This window comes from Pterocles gutturalis, unplaced genomic scaffold (genome assembly GCF_000699245.1).
Source record: "Pterocles gutturalis isolate BGI_N339 unplaced genomic scaffold, ASM69924v1 scaffold12079, whole genome shotgun sequence".
Lineage (NCBI taxonomy): Eukaryota > Metazoa > Chordata > Aves > Pterocliformes > Pteroclidae > Pterocles > Pterocles gutturalis.
In genome coordinates, this window is record NW_010130748.1 from 1 (window position 1) to 23,854 (window position 23,854).

Consider the following 23,854-nt stretch of genomic DNA (forward strand, 5'->3'; position numbering starts at 1 on the left):
ACGCCTCCCCTGAGCGCCCTGGGACGCCTGGCAGAGGCGGCCGTGGCGGAGAAGAGAGCCATCTCCCCCTCCATCAAGGAGCCGTCTGTCATCCCCATCGAAGGTGAGGCCTTGCTGCGCTCCTGCCGTGACGGGCATTGGTTCAAACGGAGGTGCAAACTTCAGTTTAAATTTCCCTAGAGCTTTTGCCCGGGAGCCTTTCTCCAAGCCCGTCTGCTGACATTTCTGTGCTGTCCTTAAGGGTCTCCTCGGCTGGTTATAGGGCTGAAGTGACAGTTTTGTTTCCTCTCCCGTTGGCATGGGGTTGTGTTCATCCTGCCTGATTAACAGCAGCCTCTGAAAGACTCCCTGAGGAAATCTTTGGGTCTGGATTGTGGGGAAATGGTTTTAAACTAAGAGAGGGGAGATTTAGATTGGATATTAGGCAGAAATTTTTCACTGTGAGGGTGGTGAGGCAGTGGCCCAGGTTGCCCAGAGAAGCTGTGGATGCCCCATCCCTGGAGGGGTTCAAGGCCAGGCTGGATGGGGCCCTGGGCAGCCTGCTCTAGTGGTTGGCAACCCTGCCCACAGCAGAGGGTTGAAACTAGATGGTCTTTAAGGTCCTCTTCAACCCAGGCCATTCTATGATTTTATTCATATTTTTTTTAGCAGACTCTGGACCTGAACATTGCTTTTTGAAGTGTCATTCCATTTTCTGATGTTAGATACATTTGCAGAGGAATATTCTAGCATGGGCCATCTGAAAAATAATCAAGGGGTGTTGTCAGGTGTGAAACAGAACTGTTAATAGCAATTGAGTGGGGAGAAGCCATTGCAAGGGCTAAAGGTGAGGAGTCTCTACCCCTTGCTTTCCTGGTGACTGTCCCTGCCAGCATCCCAGGGTGGGTGATTTTGTGTGGGGTAAGTACTGATGCCTGTGTGTTGATGATTGCAGTTGTCCCCACGGTGCTGCTGGATGAAATTGAGGCAGCAGAGGCAGAAGGCAACGACGACCGTATTGAGGGGGTGCTGTGTGGAGCTGTGAAGCAGCTGAAAATGAACAGAGCCAAACCTGATACCACGCTGTATCTGAGCCTCATGTACCTGGCAAAAATCAAACCAAACATATTTGCCACTGAAGGGGTTATCGAGGTGAGGGCTGTGCCGTGTTGAGCCTCTTGGGCTTACTGATGTATTGTTGCTGCCAACTTGAGCATAGTTGCAGTTTCTCTCAGGCCAGAGCATAATCTGCTTGTCTTTGTAAATACTGTGCCTCTGTGGCAAGCTACTGCAATTTGTATTTATTTTTCTAAAGCTGTTCTATATACTTTCTTGCTCAATGGCTTGGTTATTATTGTATTTTTTTGTGGATGGTATTCCAGGCGCTGTGCAGCCTACTTCGAAGAGATGCTTCCATCAATTTCAAAGCCAAAGGGAATAGCCTCGTGTCCGTCTTGGCCTGCAACCTTCTCATGGCAGCTTACGAAGAGGATGAGAACTGGCCAGAGATCTTTGTCAAGGTTGTTGAACCAAGGGGGCTTCTGCCAGAACGTGGGCAGATGGGTAAAACTGGCCAGGGTTGGGAGGGCTGCGTGTGTTGGGGGCAGGATAGAAGCAGAGGATTTATTCCTAGAGTATCCAGTGGCTTGTTGCCCAGCGTGGGGAATGCAGCTGGAGGAGGCAGAAGTTGGAAACAGGGCCTATGCTATATCGAGAAGGGAGAAAACCAGAATCCTTGGGGTTTTTTTAAAGGAGAATTCTCAACGGGTTGTTGAAATGCTGTGGTCTCCTTTGCCTTTTGTTGCCTTATCTTTGCTCTTTTTCGAGATGCCTTTGACAATCTGTACTGGTATAAGTGTCCCAGTGAGTTCTTACTCGCTCGTTTGTCTATGCGAATTATCACAATCTATTGATTTTAAAAGGCTAAGCTTTTAAAAGACCAGCTTCTATATTTTAGTGGTAGAAGTTGTAAAATCTTTGCTGCTTGAGAGGTTCGGTGCCCAGTAGAGCTTGGGATGTGAGGATTTGGGATTTTTTGCTCTTATGTGGCTTGCCTGCAGTCATCTGGTCTCAGTTTTTCATCCACGCAGTGGTTAACCTATTTTATGGCTGTATATTGAAAAGAAATACAAACTTGGGAGGCTCATAAATACTCCTCTGATTAACTAGTACAAAAAAGGCTTGAGCGTGGTTTGTGTTCTCTTCTGCTTTCTGTCCTGCAGGTTTACATTGAGGACTCCCTTGGGGAGCGCATCTGGGTGGACAGCCCACACTGCAAGACATTTGTGGATAACATCCAAACAGCTTTTAACACAAAGATGCCTCCTAAGAGCATGCTCTTGCATGGGGAAGTTGGACGTAGCGGAGGGGACCTTAGTGCTGGTAAGAAGATGTTTGGGAAGTGGGAACAAAGGAATGGGGAGAGGATGGAGCCTGGTGAGTTTATTGACTGGTGAGAATGGTTTGTTACTGGATGGAGTCACATAGGCCAGGCTTTAAGCTCCAGGCATTGCTTTTCCTCTCTGTGGGATTCTTTAATTTCTAGGGGATGTTTGAAGACAGGCAGTGAAAAAGGCTTGGAGAATGTTCCTGTATGTGATACAGCGTGAGGAAGTGACTAGTTGTGGCCTCCTTCAGTGCTGATGAAGGAGATCGTTGAAAGAAGCTGAGCCTGTAAGAGTATGAGTGAGTGATCTCTAGAAAGAAGAGTTGTCTCATGAAGGATGCTATGTGCTGGTCTCTCTTAGGGAGTAGTCCACACCCTTCCATGACAGAGGAGGAAGACAGCCAGAGTGAGCTGCTGATTGCAGAGGAGAAGATGAGCCCGGAGCAGGAAGGCCAGCTCATGCCCAGGTACAGTGCCTCTTCTTCTCATGTACCCATGTGGCAGATCTGTCTTGTGCTTACCCACTCCTGCAATGCTGCGGCAGGGAGCTCCCTCTCTGTACTAGCTATCTTGTGGCACTTGCTGGAGGATGTTGAGCATTAGATACAACTGGTTCCAAGAGAAAAGAATAAATTTTTTGTTTGTTTGTAATGCATATGACAAACTAGAAAGGATGCTGATGTCTGGACACAGTGAAGCATGACCAAGCTGGCTTGTGTGGAAGTGAATAAAATGTAGTTTGTGTGGCCCAGGTATGAAGACCTTGCAGAGAGTGTGGAGGAGTATGTCCTAGACATGCTGCGGGACCAACTCAACCGGCGCCAGCCAATGGACAATGTCTCCAGGAACCTCCTTCGACTGCTCACGGCAACCTGTGGCTACAAAGAGGTGCGGCAGATGGCTGTGCAGAGGCTGGAGATGTGGCTGCAGAACCCAAAGGTAAGGACAGAAGCTGTTGAAGCACAACTGGACCTGGTCTGGAATCCAGCCAGGAGGGCCACACACTGTGTGCCGTTTACATTTATTATCTGTGATGGCAGGTGGCTGTAGCCTTTCTGCTCTTCCTCTGCAGTTGACCAAGCCAGCTCAGGACTTGCTGATGTCAGTCTGTATGAACTGCAACACCCACAGCTCAGAGGACATGGAAGTTATTTCCAACCTGATCAAAATTCGTCTCAAGCCAAAAGTCCTTCTCAACCACTACATGCTGTGTATCAGGTAAGTGAGTGACCAGGTCTGTGACGGGAAGGGAAATCACTCTGGAAGATGTGCCCAGGGTCTTGACAGTCTTAGTGTCTCTGCATCATGGTTTTAAATACCAGCTTGGACCATGGGGTGTTCTGTGTAACGTTTAAATGAATTTCATTGACGTGGAAGTCTTTCAATAATCCTTTGACATAGCTGGACACATGCTGCTCCACCCTCTTCATGTGTTAAAAGAGAAATCAAAACAGTGGGTCTAGCTGCAGTGAAACCTCAGCTCTGATACCTCTGGTCTTCCCTTGCAGAGAGCTGCTGAACGCACACAGGGATAACCTAGGAACCACAATCAAATTTGTGATTTTCAATGAACTATCAAATGCAAGAAATCCCAACAACATGCAGATCCTGTACACTGTTCTTCAGCATAGCTCAGAGCAAGCTCCAAAGGTATGTGTAGTGTCTTGTGTGACTGACAGTGATCCCAGACTCCCACCTAAGAGGTTCAGCTGAACTGATGCTCAAATGAAGTCTTCCCACGGACAACTGTGATCTGTATCGTACTGTTTTTGAAATTACACTGTTGCACTTGTTAGAAATTGCATGAGCATTTTATAAGTCCCACGTTCTGGGTGATCAACTTTGTGGTAATGAAGTTTCATTAGAAAGATACAGCTCCCCTGGGGTCTGAAGGACAGACGTACCACCAGCCGTGTTTTCTTGTGTCTTTATTTTGTGGATGCAGATACGTTACAATGCACTGAACATTTTCTTTCTGTATGCCCTCAGTACCTAGCAATGGTGTTCCAGGATCTTTTGACTACTAAGGATGATTACCTGCGGGCTTCACGGGCTCTGCTGCGAGAGATCATCAAACAGACAAAGCATGAGATCAACTTCCAGGCCTTCTGCCTGGGCCTTATGCAGGAACGGAAGGAGGCCCAGTATGCAGAAATGGAATTCAAGGTACCATTTCGTTTGACCCCTGTGCTGCTGGATGTACCAGCAATGTACTGGGGTCTTCTGTCTATTTTTCTGGACTTTCTTTTGCTCTTTGTTATCTGAGTGAGTCAGTATTTGCATGTTTCATTTCATAGCAGCGCTCCCATATCCCCTTTCCCAACATCCATGATTGTTATTTTTGATGACAAAACACTTTTCCAGAAGGCAGCTTTGAGTATTACTGATTCCTGACTTTTTTTTGTTGTTGTTGTTGTTTAAGGAGCGGTTTGTCATCCACATAACTGATCTGCTGGCTGTCTCCATGATGCTTGGTATCACAGCCCAGGTGAAGGAGGCTGGAATTGCTTGGGACAAAGGAGAGAAAAAGAGTAAGCAGAACAACCTAGGTTCCCTCTGAAGATGGTCAGCTTGGTAGATATCTGTCCCTGAGGCTGGGGGAACATTGCAGCTAGGGTTAGAAAGGGGTGTAAGCCACCATTCTGAATAGAGGCACGGGGGTGCTTGCTGCCATCCTGATAGCAATCCTCTCCTGCTTGGCTCCTGATGGGGCTCTTTATACGTGTAGCTTGTAACATGACTGTTTTTCAGACCTGGAAGTGCTGCGCTCTTTCCAGAACCAAATTGCTGCTATCCAACGAGATGCTGTGTGGTGGCTTCACACAGTCGTTCCATCTATCAGCAAGCTGGCGCCCAAGGACTATGTGCACTGGTAAGAGACTCAGCTTGGAAATCTGCCATGCATGACCAGTCCCTTTCCCGACAGAGTATGTCTCTGTATAGTCCTCTCCATTGTGAATTGAGTTGTTACTTTTGCTAGACTAGCTTGTCTGAGGGGACACCTTCATGTGTAGGATGGGAAGCATTAGCGGGAGTTTGGGGAGACTGAACTGTTGAATGTGTTCTTGACCCTCACACAGATGGTGTTTAACTGTCATCTTCATTTCTACAGCCTCCACAAGGTGCTCTTCACAGAACAGCCTGAAACCTACTACAAATGGGACAACTGGCCCCCTGAGAGTGACCGCAAGTGAGTGTGTGCCCCACCCATAGCTGAAGGCAGAGGAATTCGTGTTTTCTGGTGTTCCTTATATAGCTCTGTGTTGGAAAAGCTTGGAATTGTGCTTAGATTTTCTTCATCTGTTACACTGCCTTAAAATTGAGGGAAGTTGCTCCGTTCTCCATCTGTTCCTCTTCCTCCTTCATTCCTATTCCCTGCGCCAAGCTGTTCTGTATCTTGATGCTGTAATTGCGTGAAGGGCAGCCTTGCACTGTGTGGTCTGTACTGGGGTGACGTTAGGGAGCTCAGTCTCAAGGAAGCTGAAGTGCAGAGGTACAAGGCAATGCGAGCAGTATTCCATAAAACAATTTGTTTCAGGTAGTTGCATTTGGAGCTGGAGACCAAGGAAGGGACTGTAAACTGAGCTGTGATTTATCTTCTGCTCTGTTGAGCTCTAGGGAATGTGGAGGGTTTCAGGAACTCTCATGCCACTTTCAAAAGAGTGTGATTGATGTCTCATGCAGCTTCTTCCTTCGCCTGTGCTCCGAGGTGCCCATCCTTGAAGACACACTGATGCGGATCCTTGTGATCGGTTTGTCACGGGACCTTCCTCTTGGTCCTGCGGATGCCATGGAGCTTGCTGACCACTTGGTGAAGCGAGCTGCAGCTGTGCAAGCGGATGGTAAGACTGCACAAAGCTCCAGCCAGCAAGTGGTTACTTCTGTCTACATGTCCTCGTATTGCCCAGGGCTGAGGTGGCTCCTACCATGTACCAAAGGGCCTTTCATCACTTAAAGCATGTTTTGGTTGTGATGGCTAAGCATTTGGCTCAAAGCCAGACATGTATTGCTGTTGCTTTCTCACTAAAGAAGTTACTTATTTTCTCCTACTGTTTCTCCTCATTACTAATTTTCTATTCTGGAGTGTTTGGGAAGTAATTGGTTGTGTTGAGGGTGAAGGACTGTGAATAACCACACAAAGTTTTGAGTTAGCATTTTTAAATTCAATTTAGTCCTTTACACATAGTGTAAAATGAACAGAATTTTTTAGGCCATACAAAACTTAAAGGGTTGGAAGTGAAAGTAATTAACCCATGTATTGCATGCTCCTTCCATTTCCATTATTCAAACACTGTTACAGAATAGCAGTTACAAAAGCAGCCTTAACTCTTACCCCTTTTATGAATTAATTCGGCATTTGTCAAATTCCTGCATCCTTGGAGAGTACGTCCGTTCAGTTGAGCTGTATGTGTTTGTGTCAGAGTTGAGGGAGTTGTCAGAGTTTGATTCTAAAGCATCTTAGGTGCTCTTAGTGCCTTAGTGCCAACTGGTTACTAGAAAAGTCTAATCCAGATCTGGTCAGCGCAAGTGGAATCAGCTAGACTTTGCTGTTGAACATCCTGTGAAAATGTGTCCAGCCTCTCAGTCTAGCAGTTTAAATGCTGCGCCATTTCAAATATTCAGAGACTCAGAGTTTAAGTTAGAGCGAGTCTGAAAACTTGCAACAAAGTTAAAATGCATTTTTAGTTCCTCTGAGCCCCAGAAGTTCTGAGCAGATTCACTGCTTACCTGAAGGAGTGTATCTGAGTTCTGAAAAAGATACAAGTATCATATAGGATATATTTGGAAAAAAAAACTGCCCTTAAGTATTGAAACCAAATTGCAGCTGGAAAACTCAATAACCTTATATGTTGACTTGTTTTTTAAGTGTTGCTGCTCTTTAAGTGTTGTTGTTCCTGTAATATCATGAGAACAAGCTCACAATAACATAGTTGCTTGAAGTAAAATTTTTGTTATACTGTGGTACTTTTCTTGAAGGACTTTCAGCCAGGTAGACAGGTCAATAACTTGCTTAGTCTTTTCTTCCCCTCCCCCAGATGTCGAGGTCCTGAGGGTAGAAAGAATCCAGCTGATCGATGCGGTCTTAAATCTGTGCACTTATCACCATCCAGAGAACATCCAGCTACCCCCAGGGTAAGGCTTATCACACAGACAATCTTGTTGTGATCCAGTTCATTTTCACCTTGTGACTAGCAATCTTAGCTCACAGATTTTAAGATGCTTTTCCCCAATTTGTAGTAACAAAATTATGAGGAAACCTTTTCAGTGTCATGTTCAGATAGGAATTTCTCTAGGGCAGTTAAGACCCGAGTCGTGGAATGGACTTTCCTCTGTAAGTGCTCTGGCCTTTCTGCTCTAGAAATTTCCAGCTGAACCCTTTGAGAGAGGTTTCTTTAAAAAAAAAAAAAAACAAAAAACCACTGAACTGGGGTGGCTGAATCTAAACAGTGCATAATTAAGGAGAAAAGCAGTCTTGACACGGCCGTAAGTAACCAAATCCAACCACTCGTATCTGTTGATGGCTTTTGCAGGTACCAGCCTCCAAATCTAGCGATTTCTACCCTCTACTGGAAAGCCTGGCCTCTGCTGCTTGTAGTGGCTGCGTTCAATCCTGAAAACATTGGTGAGTGTGGACATTTCTCAGGATACTAGTTCGGCTGCAAAAATTCGCCAAGGTGCTGTCTGCCAAAGTCTGGTTGCCTGTGTTCAAGGTGTGTGCTGGGTTGGTGAGCTAACCGCAGTTAACTAACTGCGTATTCCTGTGTGTGCAAAAATACAGTGTGGGAGTTTGGACCAGCATGTGGCTGGAATCATGTCGTCTGTGCTCTAAGTGTGGTGAGCTGTTCCAAAGTGAGTTTGTTGTGTGTCTCCTCACCTTGGAGCATGTTAGAATATTTATAAAGACCCTCACTTTCTTTTCCTGTATCCCTGATTGGCTTTCTCTGCTACAGGTCTGGCTGCATGGGAGGAGTACCCCTCTCTGAAGATGCTCATGGAAATGGTCATGACCAAGTTAGTATGCTTAAATTCCTACATAAATCAAATAGGCCATGAAAACACATATTTCTGAATGAAGTTTGCGCCAGCTGGCTCCTTCCTTTCTAGTGGGACTGGTGTAAAATGAGTTGTCTGGCAGCAGTACTGCAGTTCGAGTGGGAAAGGTGCCTTCCCCCAGCAAAAACATTATAAGCAAGGGAATAAAGCTGAGGAAAAGGGAGGGATGACTGTGGTGTGCTTTGCTGAAAAGGTCTCAGTCTCCCTGACCTTGCTGGGAAGCTGCCTTGTTTTTTCTGTGTTGCCTAATGGAGCCGGGGTCCTGGGGATTTTCTAAGTGTGGTTCATGTGTTTTGAATAGGTCAAGATAACAATTTTCTTTTTTAACTTATTTTCTCAGTAATTATTCCTATCCTCAATGTACCTTGACGGATGAGGAGACGCGCACAGAGATGATTAATCGTGAACTTCAAATCTCCCAGAGAGAAAAACAGGAGATTCTTGCATTTGAGGGTCATCTGGCTGCTGCATCCACAAAACAAACAATTACAGAGAGCAGCAGCCTCTTGCTGTCCCAGTTGACGAGTCTGGACCCTCAGTAAGTTGCCTTCTGCAATCTGGTGCCATCAGGAAATCCCAGTTAGTGCTAGTCAGGAAACCCTACAGCTGACAGGGTGGTTGATGTGGGCAAGAAGACACTGAGATTTGGTAGCCTGTGGGATTATGTCACATTTTGTCCTTGTCCTTCCATTGCCACCTGCAGTGTCACTTGTGTTCTACTGACCTGACTGATCCTCATCAACACCAGAGTGAAAGGGTGACTGCCTGTGAATAACTTCTTGTTTCTCTGGCAGGGGCCCCCCACGCAGACCTCCACCACATGTCCTGGAGCAGGTGAAAAGCCTGAACCAGTCGCTTCGCTTGGGCCACCTCCTGTGTCGCAGTCGTCATCCTGACTTTCTTCTCAACATCATTCAAAGACAGGTGGGCCCTCTCAATGGCTTGGCTGTGTTGTGATCTGATCCCTGGTCTCTGAAACTGGAGCAGAGTGAGGGACAGAATGAAGCTAAGTAAGATGCAGGGGCAGGCGGTCTACTGCTCAGGAATTAAATGATAAGTGTGCTGCGTCTGTGTTCTGCTGATATTACATAGTTGTTCTCCTGCTTCCTAGGCCTCATCGCAGTCAATGCCGTGGCTGGCGGATCTGGTTCAGTCCAGTGAGGGCTCCTTGGATGTCCTGCCTGTGCAGTGCCTTTGTGAGTTCCTGCTTCATGATGCTGCTGATGAGTCGACCTCAGGTGAAGAAGAGGAAGAGGGTGAGAGTAAGGAGCAGCGTGCCAAGAAACGCCAGGTGAGTTGTCTCTTGGGGGGTCACTTCTGTTATCTACTTTCTGTGCATCCCAGATTTGATTTCACTGGAAAGGCCAACTTCTCGCTCCACAGAGGCAACAGAAACAAAGGCAGTTGCTTGGACGGTTGCAAGACTTGCTGTTGGGACCCAAAGCAGATGAACAGACAACCTGTGAGGTGCTTGACTATTTCCTGCGGCGCCTGAGTTCCTCCCAGGTGGCCTCACGGGTCTTGGCCATGAAGGTGAGCAAAATGAAAATCTTCTTGACTAGGGTTTGTCAGAAGCTGAGGGCAGGGCCCTAGATTCTCAGGAGTCTAGAGCCAGCACAGTGAAATTGTTTCATGTCATCCTCCTTCAGTAACTTGTCTCAATCTTCAAACCCCATCAAATGCACTTTACTCCCTGCTGCTCAGAAACCTTCCTTGTTCAACAGCCAAGTAGTACTTTTCTGAAGATAGAGCTGGATTTTGCAATGTTTCCTGTGAAGTTCAGGTGTAGACTCAGCAGATCATGTGCTACATGCAGTAATTGGCAGCAGCTGTGGTCTGTGGGAATGTAAATGAGTGAGTGCCTGGTGCTCTAGAGCATAGGCAAGGCAAGCAGAATTGCAGAGCTCAGAAAGATTGTGCTTACAGAGGGCTGAAACTTCAAGCAGAGTAGCTGTGAAGCGAGCACATTATATTAGATATGAAACCTGTTGTGTGCTGCATTTGGATCGTTCCATGATGTTTGAAGTTTGTTTCTGTTGTATTCACTAGTATGAAACTAGTGGTCCAGCTGTGGCTTCAAGTGCAACAGCTGTGTCCGTGTGACTTCTGCAGGGCCTGTCCCTGGTGCTGTCAGAAGGGGGACTGCGTGATGGAGAGGAGAAGGATCACCCCATGGAAGAAGACTCTGGTGATTCTGAACTGCTGCAGGGATATCAGTGGCTGCTGAGAGACCTCCCGAGGCTGCCGCTGTTTGACAGTGTTAGAGCAACAACAGCTCTGGCCTTGCAACAGGTGGGTGTTAGTAGCTGGCAGGGGTAAGTGACCAGCTTATTTGTCCTACTCATGCTAAAAAGAATCTGAGCAAACTGCATGTGTGTATGATATTAACATACTTATATGCTTGCAGAATTATTTTTCTTATGCTGGTGCTTGTTTTCATTAAATCCCATTTTCTAATGAGAGGAATTCTCATTCTAGGCCATCCACATGGAGACGGATCCCCAGACCATCAGTGCTTACCTGGTGTACCTCTCCCAGCATGCCCCAGTGGAGGAGCAGGGACAGCACAATGACCTCGCTCTGGTGAGAGGCCAGGGTGCTAGGGCACAGGGGTTAGGTGGGGGAGACCGGACGTGTCTTGGGACAGTGGTGGACACGTACTTTCTGTACCAACAGGATGAGTTTTTTGGGAGCATATGAATCTGATAACTGTGTGTTTGTGTTTCTGCATGTTTTTTGGAAGGCAAGCTGTGTCTTTGGTTTCATATCATAAAATGGTATCAGAGCAATAACCTCCAGTCCAGCAGCCCACCTCAGATGGTGTGGGGAATGAAAGAGTGAGTAGCGGTTTGAAAGAAATCCCACCACCTGGTAGTGTTTCACAAGTCAGCAGGTGCTAAACCTGCAGTCATGTCTGGAGAGAGAATGAGAAGTCAAGAATCTTAGTGGTGGGATATGCACTCTCCTATAACCAAAATTGGATTTCTAATTTGTTTTTTAAAACATTTTGGTGATTTTTTTTTAACTGATTTTTTTTTTATTCAGTTTTCTATCTCTGTCTGCTTTTTTCATTGCTTTTAAGGCTCACATGCTCTTTCTGCCTCCATAGATCTGTTTAGATAAGTGGAGAAGGTTAAATGATAAGAGTCAGTAGATCTGTTTCTTCAGAGAAATGCAGATTTTTACTAGGTAAATGCTCACTTTGCAATGGGATGCATCAGAATGCATTGTAAGGTATCACAAGATGCATGCAAAGCACCAGTGTTTTTCCTGGTGTCATTGTTTTACTCTTGACTCTAACATGTTGATGTACAGAGTGGTGTTAACTGGGCTGATGATGGAAACTGGAGAATGTGCTGCAATGAAGCAGGAGGACTTTGCATTGTTGTTCAGTAAAGACTTCATGGATCTTTTTCCCTTGCAGGATGTGGCCCGACTCATAGTGGAGCGCTCTACCATCATGTCTCACCTCTTCTCGAAGCTCTCGTACTGTGCTGAATCAGATGCAGTGCTTGTTGCTCTTCTCTCCATCTTTTCTCGCTACATCAAACGCATGCGCCAGAGCAAGGAGGGCGAGGAGGTGTACAGCTGGGTGAGTGCATCTGCCATTCTTAAGCAGGTAGAAGAAATTGGACAAGTTAACAAAAGAGAAGCCCATTGTGGGTTACTGAGTATGTAGAAACCACATCTGGTTCAAGAATTACCTGGTCTGAAAATAATTGGAGGTTGGCAGAGTATCAGAGCCAGGTGTATCTGTACATAAAAAGCTTTTTTAACTTTTCCTTGATTATCTTATGGCTACTGTTGGAGATAACTGGGCTAGGTTGAACTTTGGTCTGACCAAATTTGTCCATTCTCATGTTCTCCTTTCATCTCCATCTCACAAATCTTATTCTCCTTTCTCTCCCCAACATTGTTCATCTTGGTTTTTTCCTGCCTTTTTCCAGTCAGAGTCCCAGGATCAGGTGTTCCTCCGTTGGACTAGTGGGGAAACAGCCACTATGCACATCCTTGTGGTTCATGCCATGGTTATTCTTCTGACACTAGGGCCACCTCAAGGTTAGTGAAGTGTGCTCAGATTTTTCCAAGGGGTCATGGACAACACAGATTGCTTTTCCTTTATCTGCCATCTCCTAACAGGTCATGCTGGTGTTAATCTTTTTATTCACAGGCTTGTCCATTGCAATATTTGTTTGTAGCTGTAAGATCTATCAGAATAGTGCTGCACAGAGTGAAGGATTTGCAGGCTTATTTTTTCCTTTTGCAGACAGGAGGAAATATTAGAATGATGGTGTGTCCCTCCCTGCTAAACAAGGACTCGGACTGTTTTTGTAGTGTGAGAACTGGGCACTCAGTTGTGTAGTTCACATTTCCATTTCTAAGTGTTTATTCACAAGTTGTCTCTAACCTTGGAACAATAAAGTGTTTAATGTATTGATTTTTATAGAGAAAAGTAGGATATTCTAGGTGCTTATGAACATAGAAAATATCCACTCTTAAGCAGGGGATGGTGATTTTTACACCTTACTGGATATATGGTTCCCGGAGAAGAAGCCCCTTCCTACTGCTTTTCTGGTTGACACCTCAGAGGAGGCTTTGCTGCTCCCTGACTGGCTGAAGCTGCGTATGATCCGCTCCGAGGTCCCACGTCTCGTGGATGCAGGTGAGCCTGTGGGATGTTTGTTGGTGTTTCAGAACCTCCTGACAGGAAAGGGAGAGGCTTCCCTGCTCGAGTCCTCTGTGTGCCCAGTCGTCCTACTTGGATGCCTTTGGGTGGGACCGTCGGTCACTGCAGACCTTGCAGTTGAGCAGGGAGCTTGGATTTAGAAAGCAGGGTGTCTCTGGATTTTGTGAGAGTCGCAATCTAAACATAGAATAGATTAGGGCTGTCAAATGTACAGAATACAAGCTGGTTCTGGGAAGGAAATGTTATGAGATGTCCCAGGGCGATTCCCTGCTCAGCCTTGATGTAGCCAGTTCATGTAACAAGGGTTTGAGGATGGACACAACCTTGCCAACCATCAGATGCCACAGGTTAATCCCCACAGCATTAAGAGCAGAACTCAGTGAAAGCCGAAACTGAAGAGGAGGTCAGTGCCTTTGGTAGAGCCCTTTTCTGCAGTATGGAAAGTACTCCTCCCACTCTGGTCCAAGTGCTGAGTCTTGCTGGCTTTGATATGCAGTCACTGTTACTTTTAAAGTAGGGGAACAAGTCTGTATGGATGTTGCACTTTCTGTGTATTTTAAAGGAAATGGGGGGCTTTGAATTGGGTCCCATCTTTGCTACAACAATTCATATTGAGCTAAGCTATGCAGTCGCCAGACAACACACAGCACTGCTTCCATAGGGCATGGTGTGCTTGCAATGCAGAAAGCAGTGTCTGAAGGATGTAAGCTATACCTGTAGTTACTTTTGTCCTTGCATGGCTCATCAGTGCTCCTTTTCCTCTTGATATTCAGAGCTTTCGTCCCTTTTTTTCTAATTAAATGACAGCTCTCTATAGCCAGTGATTGAATTATTCAATAATTCCTGCCTGCAGCCATCAAGAGATAGGGTGGAAGTTATTTTTTAATACAAATTATTGGGTTCCTGAGGTTTTGATCAAATTAAAGAGGAGATCAAATTAGCCAGTGAGTGAATTAACTGGATGATTCAATAAGAAGGCAATGATTTGCAGAGGAAAGAAAACATGGTAGGCAGCTGTCAAGGTTTTGCCTTTAAGCTCTCTGCAGCCCTGTCATTAATGTGTCACTGTCAGTCCAGCCAAAAGCACAAAGATCAGGTAATAAAGATGACCCTCTGAGCAATTCAGAGGTCTGAGGACTCAGTGTTTGTGCATTTCAGCCCTGCAGGACCTGGAGCCACAGCAGCTGCTTCTCTTTGTTCAGTCCTTTGGAATCCCAGTTTCCAGTATGAGCAAACTTCTGCAGTACCTGGATCAGGCAGTGTCTCACGACCCACAGACACTGGAGCAGAACATCATGGACAAGAGTAAGAGCCTCATATGAGGCTGACCAGGCATTTTACTTTTTCTTGAACAGTTTTCATTAGTATCTCCTGTGACTTCCTTGGAAAAATCCAAACCAGTTCAGCAAACCGTGTGCACGGGCTGCTTTGGCAGCCTGATGTCACTGTAGACACCTCCCTAACACTTGTCTTGATGGCCCTTGACTGTAGTTCCTGAAGTAGAGAAGGATTTTGTAGATTGGATCATATGGAGTCTAAAAAGTAATTTGGAGGCTAACTCATAAAAGAGACAAGGCTTAAAAGGCCATAGGAAAAGCAAATTCTCTTCACTGTGGGAACTGTACAAACAGCAACCAGTTCTGTCCTGCTTTACTAAAGAGAACAAGATAGTATGTGTTCATATTTTTTCCTTTTTCAGACTACATGGCTCACCTTGTGGAGGTTCAGCATGAGAGAGGAGCAACAGGAGGCCAGACTTTCCACTCCCTGCTCACTGCCTCCTTACCAGCCCGTCGAGGTACTGTCTGGGTAGCCTGGACTTCCAAATATCAGAGTTCTCTCTCAAACTTGCTTCCTCTTTTGCTGTTGAGAGGGACAGGAAAAGCTGTCTTCAAAAGGGGTTGTGTTGGAATTTATCAGCAAGCTGCAGTTAGACCAGTCCTTGCTAGAATTCTTTGCTCCTGGCAAAGGGAGAAATTCCAACATTTTTAGAGTTTACTGCAGTGAGTTGAGTGATATGGAAAAGTAGGTCTTGCTCAGCCTCAAGAGTAAAGGTATGAAATTCCTTAGTAGTTAAGAGACTGGAAAGCTGAAGGTGATCCAGTGTTGGGCCTCTAACTAACTAACTATCCAGTGTTGGGCTGCTAACTACCATAAGGACATTTTTCTTTCTTTTATTCCTGTTGCAGACAGCGCTGAGACTACAAAGTCAAAATCTAGTCCTGAGAACGCTCAAGGCCAGAGCCGCATCCGGGCCTTAAGCCAGGTTCGGGTTCTGGGCCCAGAAGATGATCTAGCAGGCATCTTCCTGCAGGTACTGGTATAACCTCTAGCTGATTAGCTACTTCCCCACAGCAGCTTTATAAAATCTATTTCTCTTGTACTTGTATCTTCTGACCTCTTCCTCCTGCAGGGTTTGTAGGCAATAAGTTTGAAAGCCCTGCATGTAATGAGGCTGCACCATTACAGCCTGCTGGAATTGATACTGGAAGGATTTTTTTTATGTAGTTTGAACACGATGTGGCTTTTGATCATGCCTGATACTGTTAGTGCCTACTTGTACATTACTGTCTCCACACATTGTTTGTTCTGTGTATAGTGCCTTTCCTCTCAGCAGTGGATGAAGGATTTGTGAAATGCTCGCAGGGCCTTGGTGGCAAAGCTGTGTGCAAACAGCATTTATACTCTGGCTTGTCTGCTTGCAGAGCCTCCCTCTCTCCATTGACTCCAGAAGGAGCCTACAGAGAATTAATTGACTGAGTTGGTTGCCAGTATTTGGGTAGTGTGGTGATCTCCCCACAGTGTCAGTATTCATAGTCATATTGGGGTCACATAGATGCTGCGCCTGTTCCTGTACCAGGCACTAAAATACTGAAAAAAGCTGTACCAGAATGTTCCAGTTAGCCCCCAGTCAGTATGATTGTACAAGGTAAATCAGTCCTCTGTCTCTGGGTATTTATGGTATAGCAGGTCCTTTAATTTGCTCTCATAAACTTATTCGCTTCTGTATCCTACCAGCTTTTCCCACTAAATCCAGACCCACGGTGGCAGAATTCAAACCTACGCCCACTTGCCCTGGCATTACAGCAGGCCCTGGGACAGGAGCTGGCTCGCATCCGGCAGGGGAATGCACAGGTGACCGGGATCACAGCACGACTTCTCCAGGCAGTAGCTGCACTGATGAACTCGCCGCACAGCGGTGCGTTGGTGATGGCTATGCATCGTAACCACTTCATCTCCTGCCCGCTGGTGCGCCAGTTGTACCAGTATCAGGTGAGCGGTTTAAGATGAGAATCTTTGTAGCATTGAACAAAGAGGGGTGAGGAGGAAACGGAAAGTCTGCAGTGCATCTGCTCTGCTCTGTCCAGACCCTCTACCTGTGTAATGCTGGAAATGGAGCCTGGAGATCGTGACACACAGGGACTCAAGTTGCCTGGACATAGCCATCTGGATGGTCATGCTACTGAGAATTGGGGCTTAGTCTGGTAACAGTGCAGCACTGTGGATTTGTAGCTGTGGGTCTCTGGTTTTGGGATCTCTAGTCTGTGGTGTTTTGTAGCACACACATGTCTTGCAAGCCAGGGCATTTGCAGACAACTTGAGAGCTGAAGTCTGTAATTCCTTAAAGAAATGTTCAGAGCAGGCTGAGATTTATCCAGTTAAATATCTCATTCCTTTCATCATGATGAAGGAAGGCACAAAATTACCCTTACTTATGCTGGGAGAGGTATTGTGTGTGTGACTGAGCCTTGCATTTGTACACTAGAAGCTGCTGCTTTGATTTGAGTGAGCTGTGGTCCAACAGAGTAGGTGTGCTCTAGGTATTCTTGGTGGTATGTGCCACTATCTGCATATTTCCTGCTATCTTTATTGTATTCTTGAAATGTGCATAAGCAAGTCTCTTTTGCTGCTCTCTCCAGCGCTGCATGCCACAAGACACTGCCTTCTCCTCGCTCTTCTTCAAAGTCCTCATGCAGATGCTGCAGTGGTTGGAAAACCCTGCAGTGGAAGATGGTCCTCTGCATGCTCAGCTGAAGGCCTTTGCTGTGCAGTACTCCTCAAGGCACAGGATCAGTGACGGTACTGGCATTGTGCAGCTTATGGGGCTCAGAGTGGACTAAGTGGGACAAGAAAGTGACAGCAACAAAACTGCACCCAGAGCAGACAGTGGGGTGGGTTGCCTTTTAGAAAGCTGTGCTGAGGAGTAGCAAAGAGAGGTTTTGTACTGTGCTATATAAATTCCATGAGGATGCAGACAAGTGATTTAGCTCTGGGGGTTTGCAGTAGACATCTGGTAGCATCTCAGCAAGCAGAGCAGATCACTCAGGGAAAACTTCCAATTGCTCAGGCCAGGAATTCTATGCTAGCTGTAGACCTGAATGATGAGCATGCAAGAATGCCTCTAGAATGAGGTCACGCCATGACTTGTAGAGTTGTCATCATCTGCCGTCTGTTGGGAGGAGAAGTCTATAACCAGGACCTTAGGCATGGAAATGGGTTTGTGGTTATAGAGTATTCTCTTAGCCACGTGTTCCAGTAACATGCAGAATTGCTGTCAAGGGTTTTGGTGGGAGTAAAATGGCAGTAGTGTAGTGTGTTTCTGTGTTTGAGTAGTCATGCCCTGGAGCCATATGGGGCATCTGTAGAAGCGAAGATTGATTTGGGGGCTTGCTTGGCTCTGTGATGCTAGTGCTATGATTTCTTTGCAGTTCGAGGTGGCTTCTTGCACCTTACAGAAGCTCTGTCTTTCCGTCGTGACCCTGACTTGATCAGCTCCACAGTACGTGCCATCATTGCAACCCTGAAATCAGGAGAGAAGTGTAATGTGGAGCCAGAGCTCATCAGCAAAGGTATGGCTGCACTTCTGCCCTCCTTCCCTGTTCCAGCAGCAGGTTGAACTTTCAGCCCTGCAAGGGAGAGCTTAGTGTGCAGGCTGTGGAAAGCTGCCTTCTGCCTGGATCAGAAAATGATAACTGATCTAAACTTGGTTCTATCTTGTATCACCTCCTTCCCTTGCACTGGTATGTGGGTTTATAAACTGTGATCTGGGGCTGGGATTAAGTCTCTTGGCACTGTTGGTTTCCACTAACAAAATGAGAAATAGAAGCCTGCTATCCCAAATAAAAATGGCTTCCCTCTTCCTTACTGTCATGGTTTAATTCCAGCTGGCAATAAGCCCCACGCAGCCGCTCGCTCACCTGCCCCGGTGGTATGGGGGTGAGAACTGTAAGAGGAACAGTGAGAAAACTCGTGGATTGAGATAAAGGCCGTTTAATAAATAAAGCAAAAGCTGTGCACGCCAGCAAAGCAAAAAAAAGGAATTCATTTACTACTTCCCATTAGCAGGCAGACGTTCAGCCATCTCCAGGAAAGCAGGGCTCCATCACATGTACATGGGAAGACAAACGGCATCACTCTAAACGTCCCCTTCTTCCTTCTTCCCCCAGCTTTATAAGCTGACCATGATGTCATACCATCTGGAATATCCCTTTGGTCAGATGGGGTCAGCTGTCCCAGCTGTGTCCCCTCCCAACTTCATGTGCACCTGCAGCCTACTCGCTGGTGGGGTGGTGTGAGAAGCAGAAAGGGCCTTGACTCTGTGTAACCACTGCTCAGCAATAACTAAAACATCCCTGTGTTATCAACACTGTTTCCAGCACAAACCCAAAACATAGCCCTGTACTAGCTGTTGTGAAGAAAATTAACTCTATTCCAGACAAAACCAGCACACTTGCTGAGCCAGGCTGTCGGGAATGGTGGACTGATTGCACTCATGATACTCTTATAAGGTTCCATATCTTTCACCACATCCTGGAGTTAATGAGTGACATCTTTGTCCCTCTGCTAGTTCTTCAAGGTCTGATTGAAACTCACTCTCCGTACTTGGAGGAACTCCTGACTGTCCTCTTCTCAGCTACTGTTGAGACCACTGCCAGGTTTCCTGCCATGAAACCAATTGCTGTGGTGAGCTCCTTGTTGCTCCAGGACAAAGAAGAAACAGCAGTAAAGAAGGAGCTGGACAGTTGCAGGTGAGCCTAGGCAATGATGGGAATTCACTGTTAGGTCTGAGTTCATGACTGATACTGACTTTTTTTTCTCCTCAGTACTGAAGCTGCTTGGCTAGGGCCCTCCTCTGGCCTTCTTAATGACTGGCTGGAGATGTTGGACCCAGAGGTGATCAGCAGCTGCCCCGATCTCCAGCAGAAGCTGCTGTTCTCCTGGAACAAAGTAAGAGTTGTTGGGCAGACGGACTTTTGTGCTGAAACCACCTTTCTGGTGTATTGACCTGCACCTGGAAACGGGGCAAGGGGTAGTTTTAGGTTTTGCTGCATGTTGCTACACCAGTTCCGAAGCAGTACAGGCTGACTAGGAGGGGGACTCCGGTGCATCCTTCTCAGTGAAAGGCTTATGTTTCATCTTTATATTTCCTCAGCTATGTTCTTTTCAGGACTTCAGAGTGCATTACAGACATGACATAATCCCCTAAAAGCCCAGCCAGCTGTGTTTTCATTGGTATTTTTGCAGACAGATAAATAGTTTGCCCAGAAGTGCTATGCCAAAGCTAAGACTGAAACTGAATTTCATGGCTGATGCCACGTTCTGTTAGAAAGTACTGCAATTCAAATCCTAAATCAGCATATTTTCTTCTGTGTTTCTCTCTGCCTGGATCGTCATCCTTCTGTAATATACACAGTATCTGCTACATCTACCTTGGAGCAACGATCTGTTTGTACATCTCTTCCTTGTTTGGTCCTTTCAGGCAGGGTCCCAGGTGCCCTCCTTCCGCCCATATCTTTTGGCTCTTCTCACTCACCAGTCCAGCTGGACCACGCTGCACCAGTGCATCAAGCTTCTGCTTTGCAGAAACCGGGAACAAAGGTGGGTCTTGTTTTTTTGGGCCTAGCAATGAGTGTTGAGTTGGGCAACTCGTGTCTGAGAGAGAACAAATAGAAGCTGAGAACAAGAGCTGCCACATTCCACAGTGCATCTGCCAGCAGATGTAACCCAGCCAAAAACAGGCTTTGTGAGAAGGATGTTGATTTCAGTCATGCTGATTTGTGTACCTTGATATAAATATTACCTGCTGTTTGATGGAAGCGGTGCATAAAGACTTGGCTGTGTTCTAAACAGGAAGTGCTAATCGCTGGTAATCCATCTAGCATTGCCCTTGTTGATAATCTTTATGAACATGGGGTTTGAAAGATGGCTTGGATAGCGAACCGACGGCAGTTTCTGTACCTGAGCAGGCTCTGCTGGATCTTGCGGTTGTACTAAACTCCGTTACCAGTCTTTCTCTAACCCGCTTCCTGGCATCAGGGTCTGATCTCTGGAGCAGACCTAGCTCTCAGCTTCTATACATTGCTCTCAAATACTTAAGTGCCACTGCAGTATCTTGCTTAAATTTCCTGTGTTTATGGACCAGGAAATGCTAACACCTAATAGCAGCAATTCAGGACATGACTTAACCAGCAATACTTCTAAAGCTAGCAGTATTTCAGTTTGCTTTTTATTATTGGTCTCTTGCTCACTACCAAGTTCATTAATTTCTGCAATCTAGGATAACAGCCAGGATAGGAAGTTCTGTGCACTGGGACAGTACAGTCACTGGTCTGATTGTACCAATTGTATATGTTGATGACTGATTTCTGGCCTTGTGGTGCAAGACTCCATGTAGCCACCACACTCTTGCTGAATGCCATTTGTTCAGCTCCGTACCCTGTGCTGTGCTTATTGCAACAAATATTTAGTCATATTCTGGGAACGGAACCAAATCCCTTCTCGGGACTTAATGGATCCTATTTTTACATTTGCAGATGTTTCTTTCTTCACAGTACTCATGATGTTTAGAGATGCTACCATGTGTTTGTGTGCTGCCCGAGGGCTGCATTGACTCTAATTGCAAATCTGCTGTCTTTTGTCTTCTGGCAGGTTTGACCCAACTGCATCCTTGGATTTCTTGTGGGCCTGTATTCACATTCCTCGGATCTGGCAGGGAAGGGACCAAAGAACTCCTCAGGTAGTGGTTCAGTTCTTCTGAGATTCCTCTCTGAATGGAGCAAGAGGTGATGCTTTCACAGTGCCTGACTTTTCCACGGCCCAAGAGGTGGCTGGAGTGATACAGGTGCAGCATGCCAAATTTGCTGCTGTACCTCAGTTGATTACTTAGCTGCTCATCTGTGTTACATATTACAGTGGTAATTTTGAGTCCAAAAAGCTGATATGAACAGGCATAAGTTTGCCCACTTGGCATTTCCTCTGCAGCTCCTACAGCAGTTGCCACAATATCCATTAAAGATCTAGGCACAAGGCTACAGTGGTGAGCAAGCTAAAACCCAGTGTGGGATAATTCCCATTTTACCAAGAAAAGGGGGTTGCATCTCTTCTCCACAGAGGAATTTCTTTGGTTTGGTGACTGAACTACAGTTTCTGACCCATCACACATGCTGGGATGGAAGTAAATTAATTCAGAAGCGGAAGAGGGGTAATGAGGTTTCATTTGGGGCTGTGATGCATGCTTTCAGAGCTCTAGATACAGGGAAGTTTTTAAGTCTAGTTCTAAGAAACGTTCCGTTCCAGTTGGGGAAGGTGTAACTAGAAGGAACTAAGGATCTAGGGATTCAGTTTGGATTAATTTTGAATGTTCTCTTACATTACAGAAGCGCCGTGAGGAATTTGTGCTCCACCTAAAGGCATCAGAATTGATCAGCATGGTAGAGCTGATCCTGGCTGAAGCAGAAACCAGACACCAGAACACAGAAGAGGCTTCCTGCACACTCATCCAGTCTCGACTGCCTTTGTTGCTCAGTTGTTCTCATGGGGACCTTGAGAGCATCAAAAAAGTAACGGAGTATCTGACCAGCTGCATCCAGCAGTGGGGAAGCAGGTGAGGTTGAAAATGGAGAACTCTGCTCTAATTGTAGTTACTTGTAATTTTAAGGGGTGCTCAGACCAGGAAGGTGACTTTTAAAATTACATTTCAAGGCTCTCTTGCTTTTAGGACTTTAGGACAAAATGCATGCCATGTGGTTTGGGGCTTTTTTTTGTGGGGGTTTTTTGTTTGGTTTTTTTAAGTCAATGGTTATTTTTAATTAGCAGTTCTTCACATGAGATTTCATTGCTTTAATCACTGCTCGTAATACATCCTGCTTCTGACCATTATGATTGCCCTCAAAGCCAAATGAAGGCTAGATTGTTTTCTAAGAGCTATGTTAGCACTGTGGGAAGAAAAGGAAGATGGTGTATTTGTGGCAGTGAAACAAACTGACCTAATTCTAACCTCACCTATGGTGATGTTAGAATAGATACTGAGTAATCTCAGTTGCCGCTGCATCATACTGCCTCCCAGTACAGACTGTGCAGGAGATCTGTGGAGGGTGGGTGTGCAGAGAGCAGGCTGGCTAGTCTGAATAGTTGTGCTTCTGACTGCTCTTCTGATTGGGATGGGGATGACTGTGAGTACCACGTGCAGGAACTCTTCACTGGAGATGTAAGCAGAGCTTTATTGTCCTGTGCCCATTTATAACCACAGTTTTCTAACCCTGAATGGTCTAATGATGGATCCCCGTTGCCTGTGGATGGATCCCTGTAGACTCTGAATGATTTCAGTAGTTTAAAAGAAGCAAAGATGGAAAAAAACACTAATTCAGATTAGCGGTAGCTGCTCTTTTTACATGGTCTGTTTGCCATATGCAGGAAGGCTGTTACTAATCTCATGGGTCCAGGATATTTGCTGGTTGAGCTAACGTAGTCATCAGTGGCTGATCTCTCCCTTTTTCCTTCAGCTCTGTGGGAAAATGCTGCCAGGACCTTCTGCTTCAGATATACCTGCAACTACCAGAGCTCCTTGTGCCTATGCCTGAGATGCTTCTCACTAGTGAAGGAGCCAGAGACAGCAGCACTTGCAAGGTAAAGTCAGAGGCATAGGAAAGCCCCTTTCCAGTTGTGTACCCAGAGTGGATGCTACCTTGATGCCAAGTCTAAAAGGAGAGGACTGGCAAAACCTTCCTGGGTCACTTTGGTCTCTTTACCATGGTTCTTCTGTTGCCCCTTCCCTGCCTGCACCTTCATGAGTAGAGAGTTCAGGTATGGCTTATTTTGCAGTGTCCTTCTATAAAATAGTATAAGCTCCATGAGCTTCTGTGTGCCGAAGGCTTCTCTAAAGCACAAGTGTGCAGGTGTCTGATCCTGCTTTGATTTCTGTAGGGACTGTGGACTTCAGATCCTGTGCCAGCTGGAAGATTGCATCTGCTCACACATTCTACCTGAAAATAATTTCTGTTAACTCCCTCTGTAGTTGGAAAGGAATTGAGAAACACTGCTGAAGAGCCAGGGGCTTGATTGTGCCTTAAACTTCTTAACTGTTTACTTATTACTTTTCTCCTAGCTCGATGCCCTGATTCACAGATTCATTAACCTCCTTGCAGACACCAGTGACTCCAAGTCGTCAGAAAGCCGTGTGTGGGACGCCAATATGGCCTGCAGGAAACTAGCTGTGGCTCATCCCATCCTACTTCTTAGGTACCACTCTCCCCTTTCACCCTCTGTGTAGCTGAAGGTCATTGAAAAGCATCCACCCTTGTCCTAGAAGGGGAACAACTTGCAGCAATCATGATGATTGTGACAGAATCCGCGTGCATGTAAAAAAGTTAAGAGAAAGGGTAGGAAAGTCATATCTCTTATAATGAGGCAGCACCTCTTTTGGCTCCATGTCTGTCTGGAAACAGTCACAGAATCACAGAATGTTAGAG

The 23,854-nt window shown here is 46.0% G+C and overlaps 1 protein-coding gene across 1 annotated transcript; it reads left to right on the forward strand.

Annotated features, from left to right (window-relative positions):
- Nucleotides 1-3: 3 nt before the first annotated feature.
- On the forward strand, nucleotides 4-23,655 carry INTS1 (integrator complex subunit 1; the record flags this gene model as incomplete). Its single annotated transcript, XM_010080336.1, has 38 exons — nucleotides 4-103; nucleotides 935-1,131; nucleotides 1,362-1,499; nucleotides 2,202-2,361; nucleotides 2,727-2,832; nucleotides 3,118-3,304; nucleotides 3,438-3,583; nucleotides 3,874-4,015; nucleotides 4,355-4,531; nucleotides 4,788-4,896; nucleotides 5,117-5,237; nucleotides 5,478-5,555; nucleotides 6,050-6,207; nucleotides 7,402-7,498; nucleotides 7,897-7,988; nucleotides 8,317-8,377; nucleotides 8,760-8,957; nucleotides 9,214-9,343; nucleotides 9,531-9,710; nucleotides 9,803-9,952; nucleotides 10,532-10,711; nucleotides 10,898-11,002; nucleotides 11,844-12,011; nucleotides 12,367-12,478; nucleotides 12,921-13,082; nucleotides 14,265-14,411; nucleotides 14,806-14,904; nucleotides 15,296-15,420; nucleotides 16,125-16,379; nucleotides 17,027-17,186; nucleotides 17,816-17,956; nucleotides 18,955-19,135; nucleotides 19,211-19,334; nucleotides 19,867-19,985; nucleotides 21,036-21,123; nucleotides 21,764-21,990; nucleotides 22,889-23,012; nucleotides 23,491-23,655. Coding segments are annotated over 38 exons (5,409 nt in total), but the record flags the coding sequence as incomplete, so codon positions are not given.
- Nucleotides 23,656-23,854: the final 199 nt, after the last annotated feature.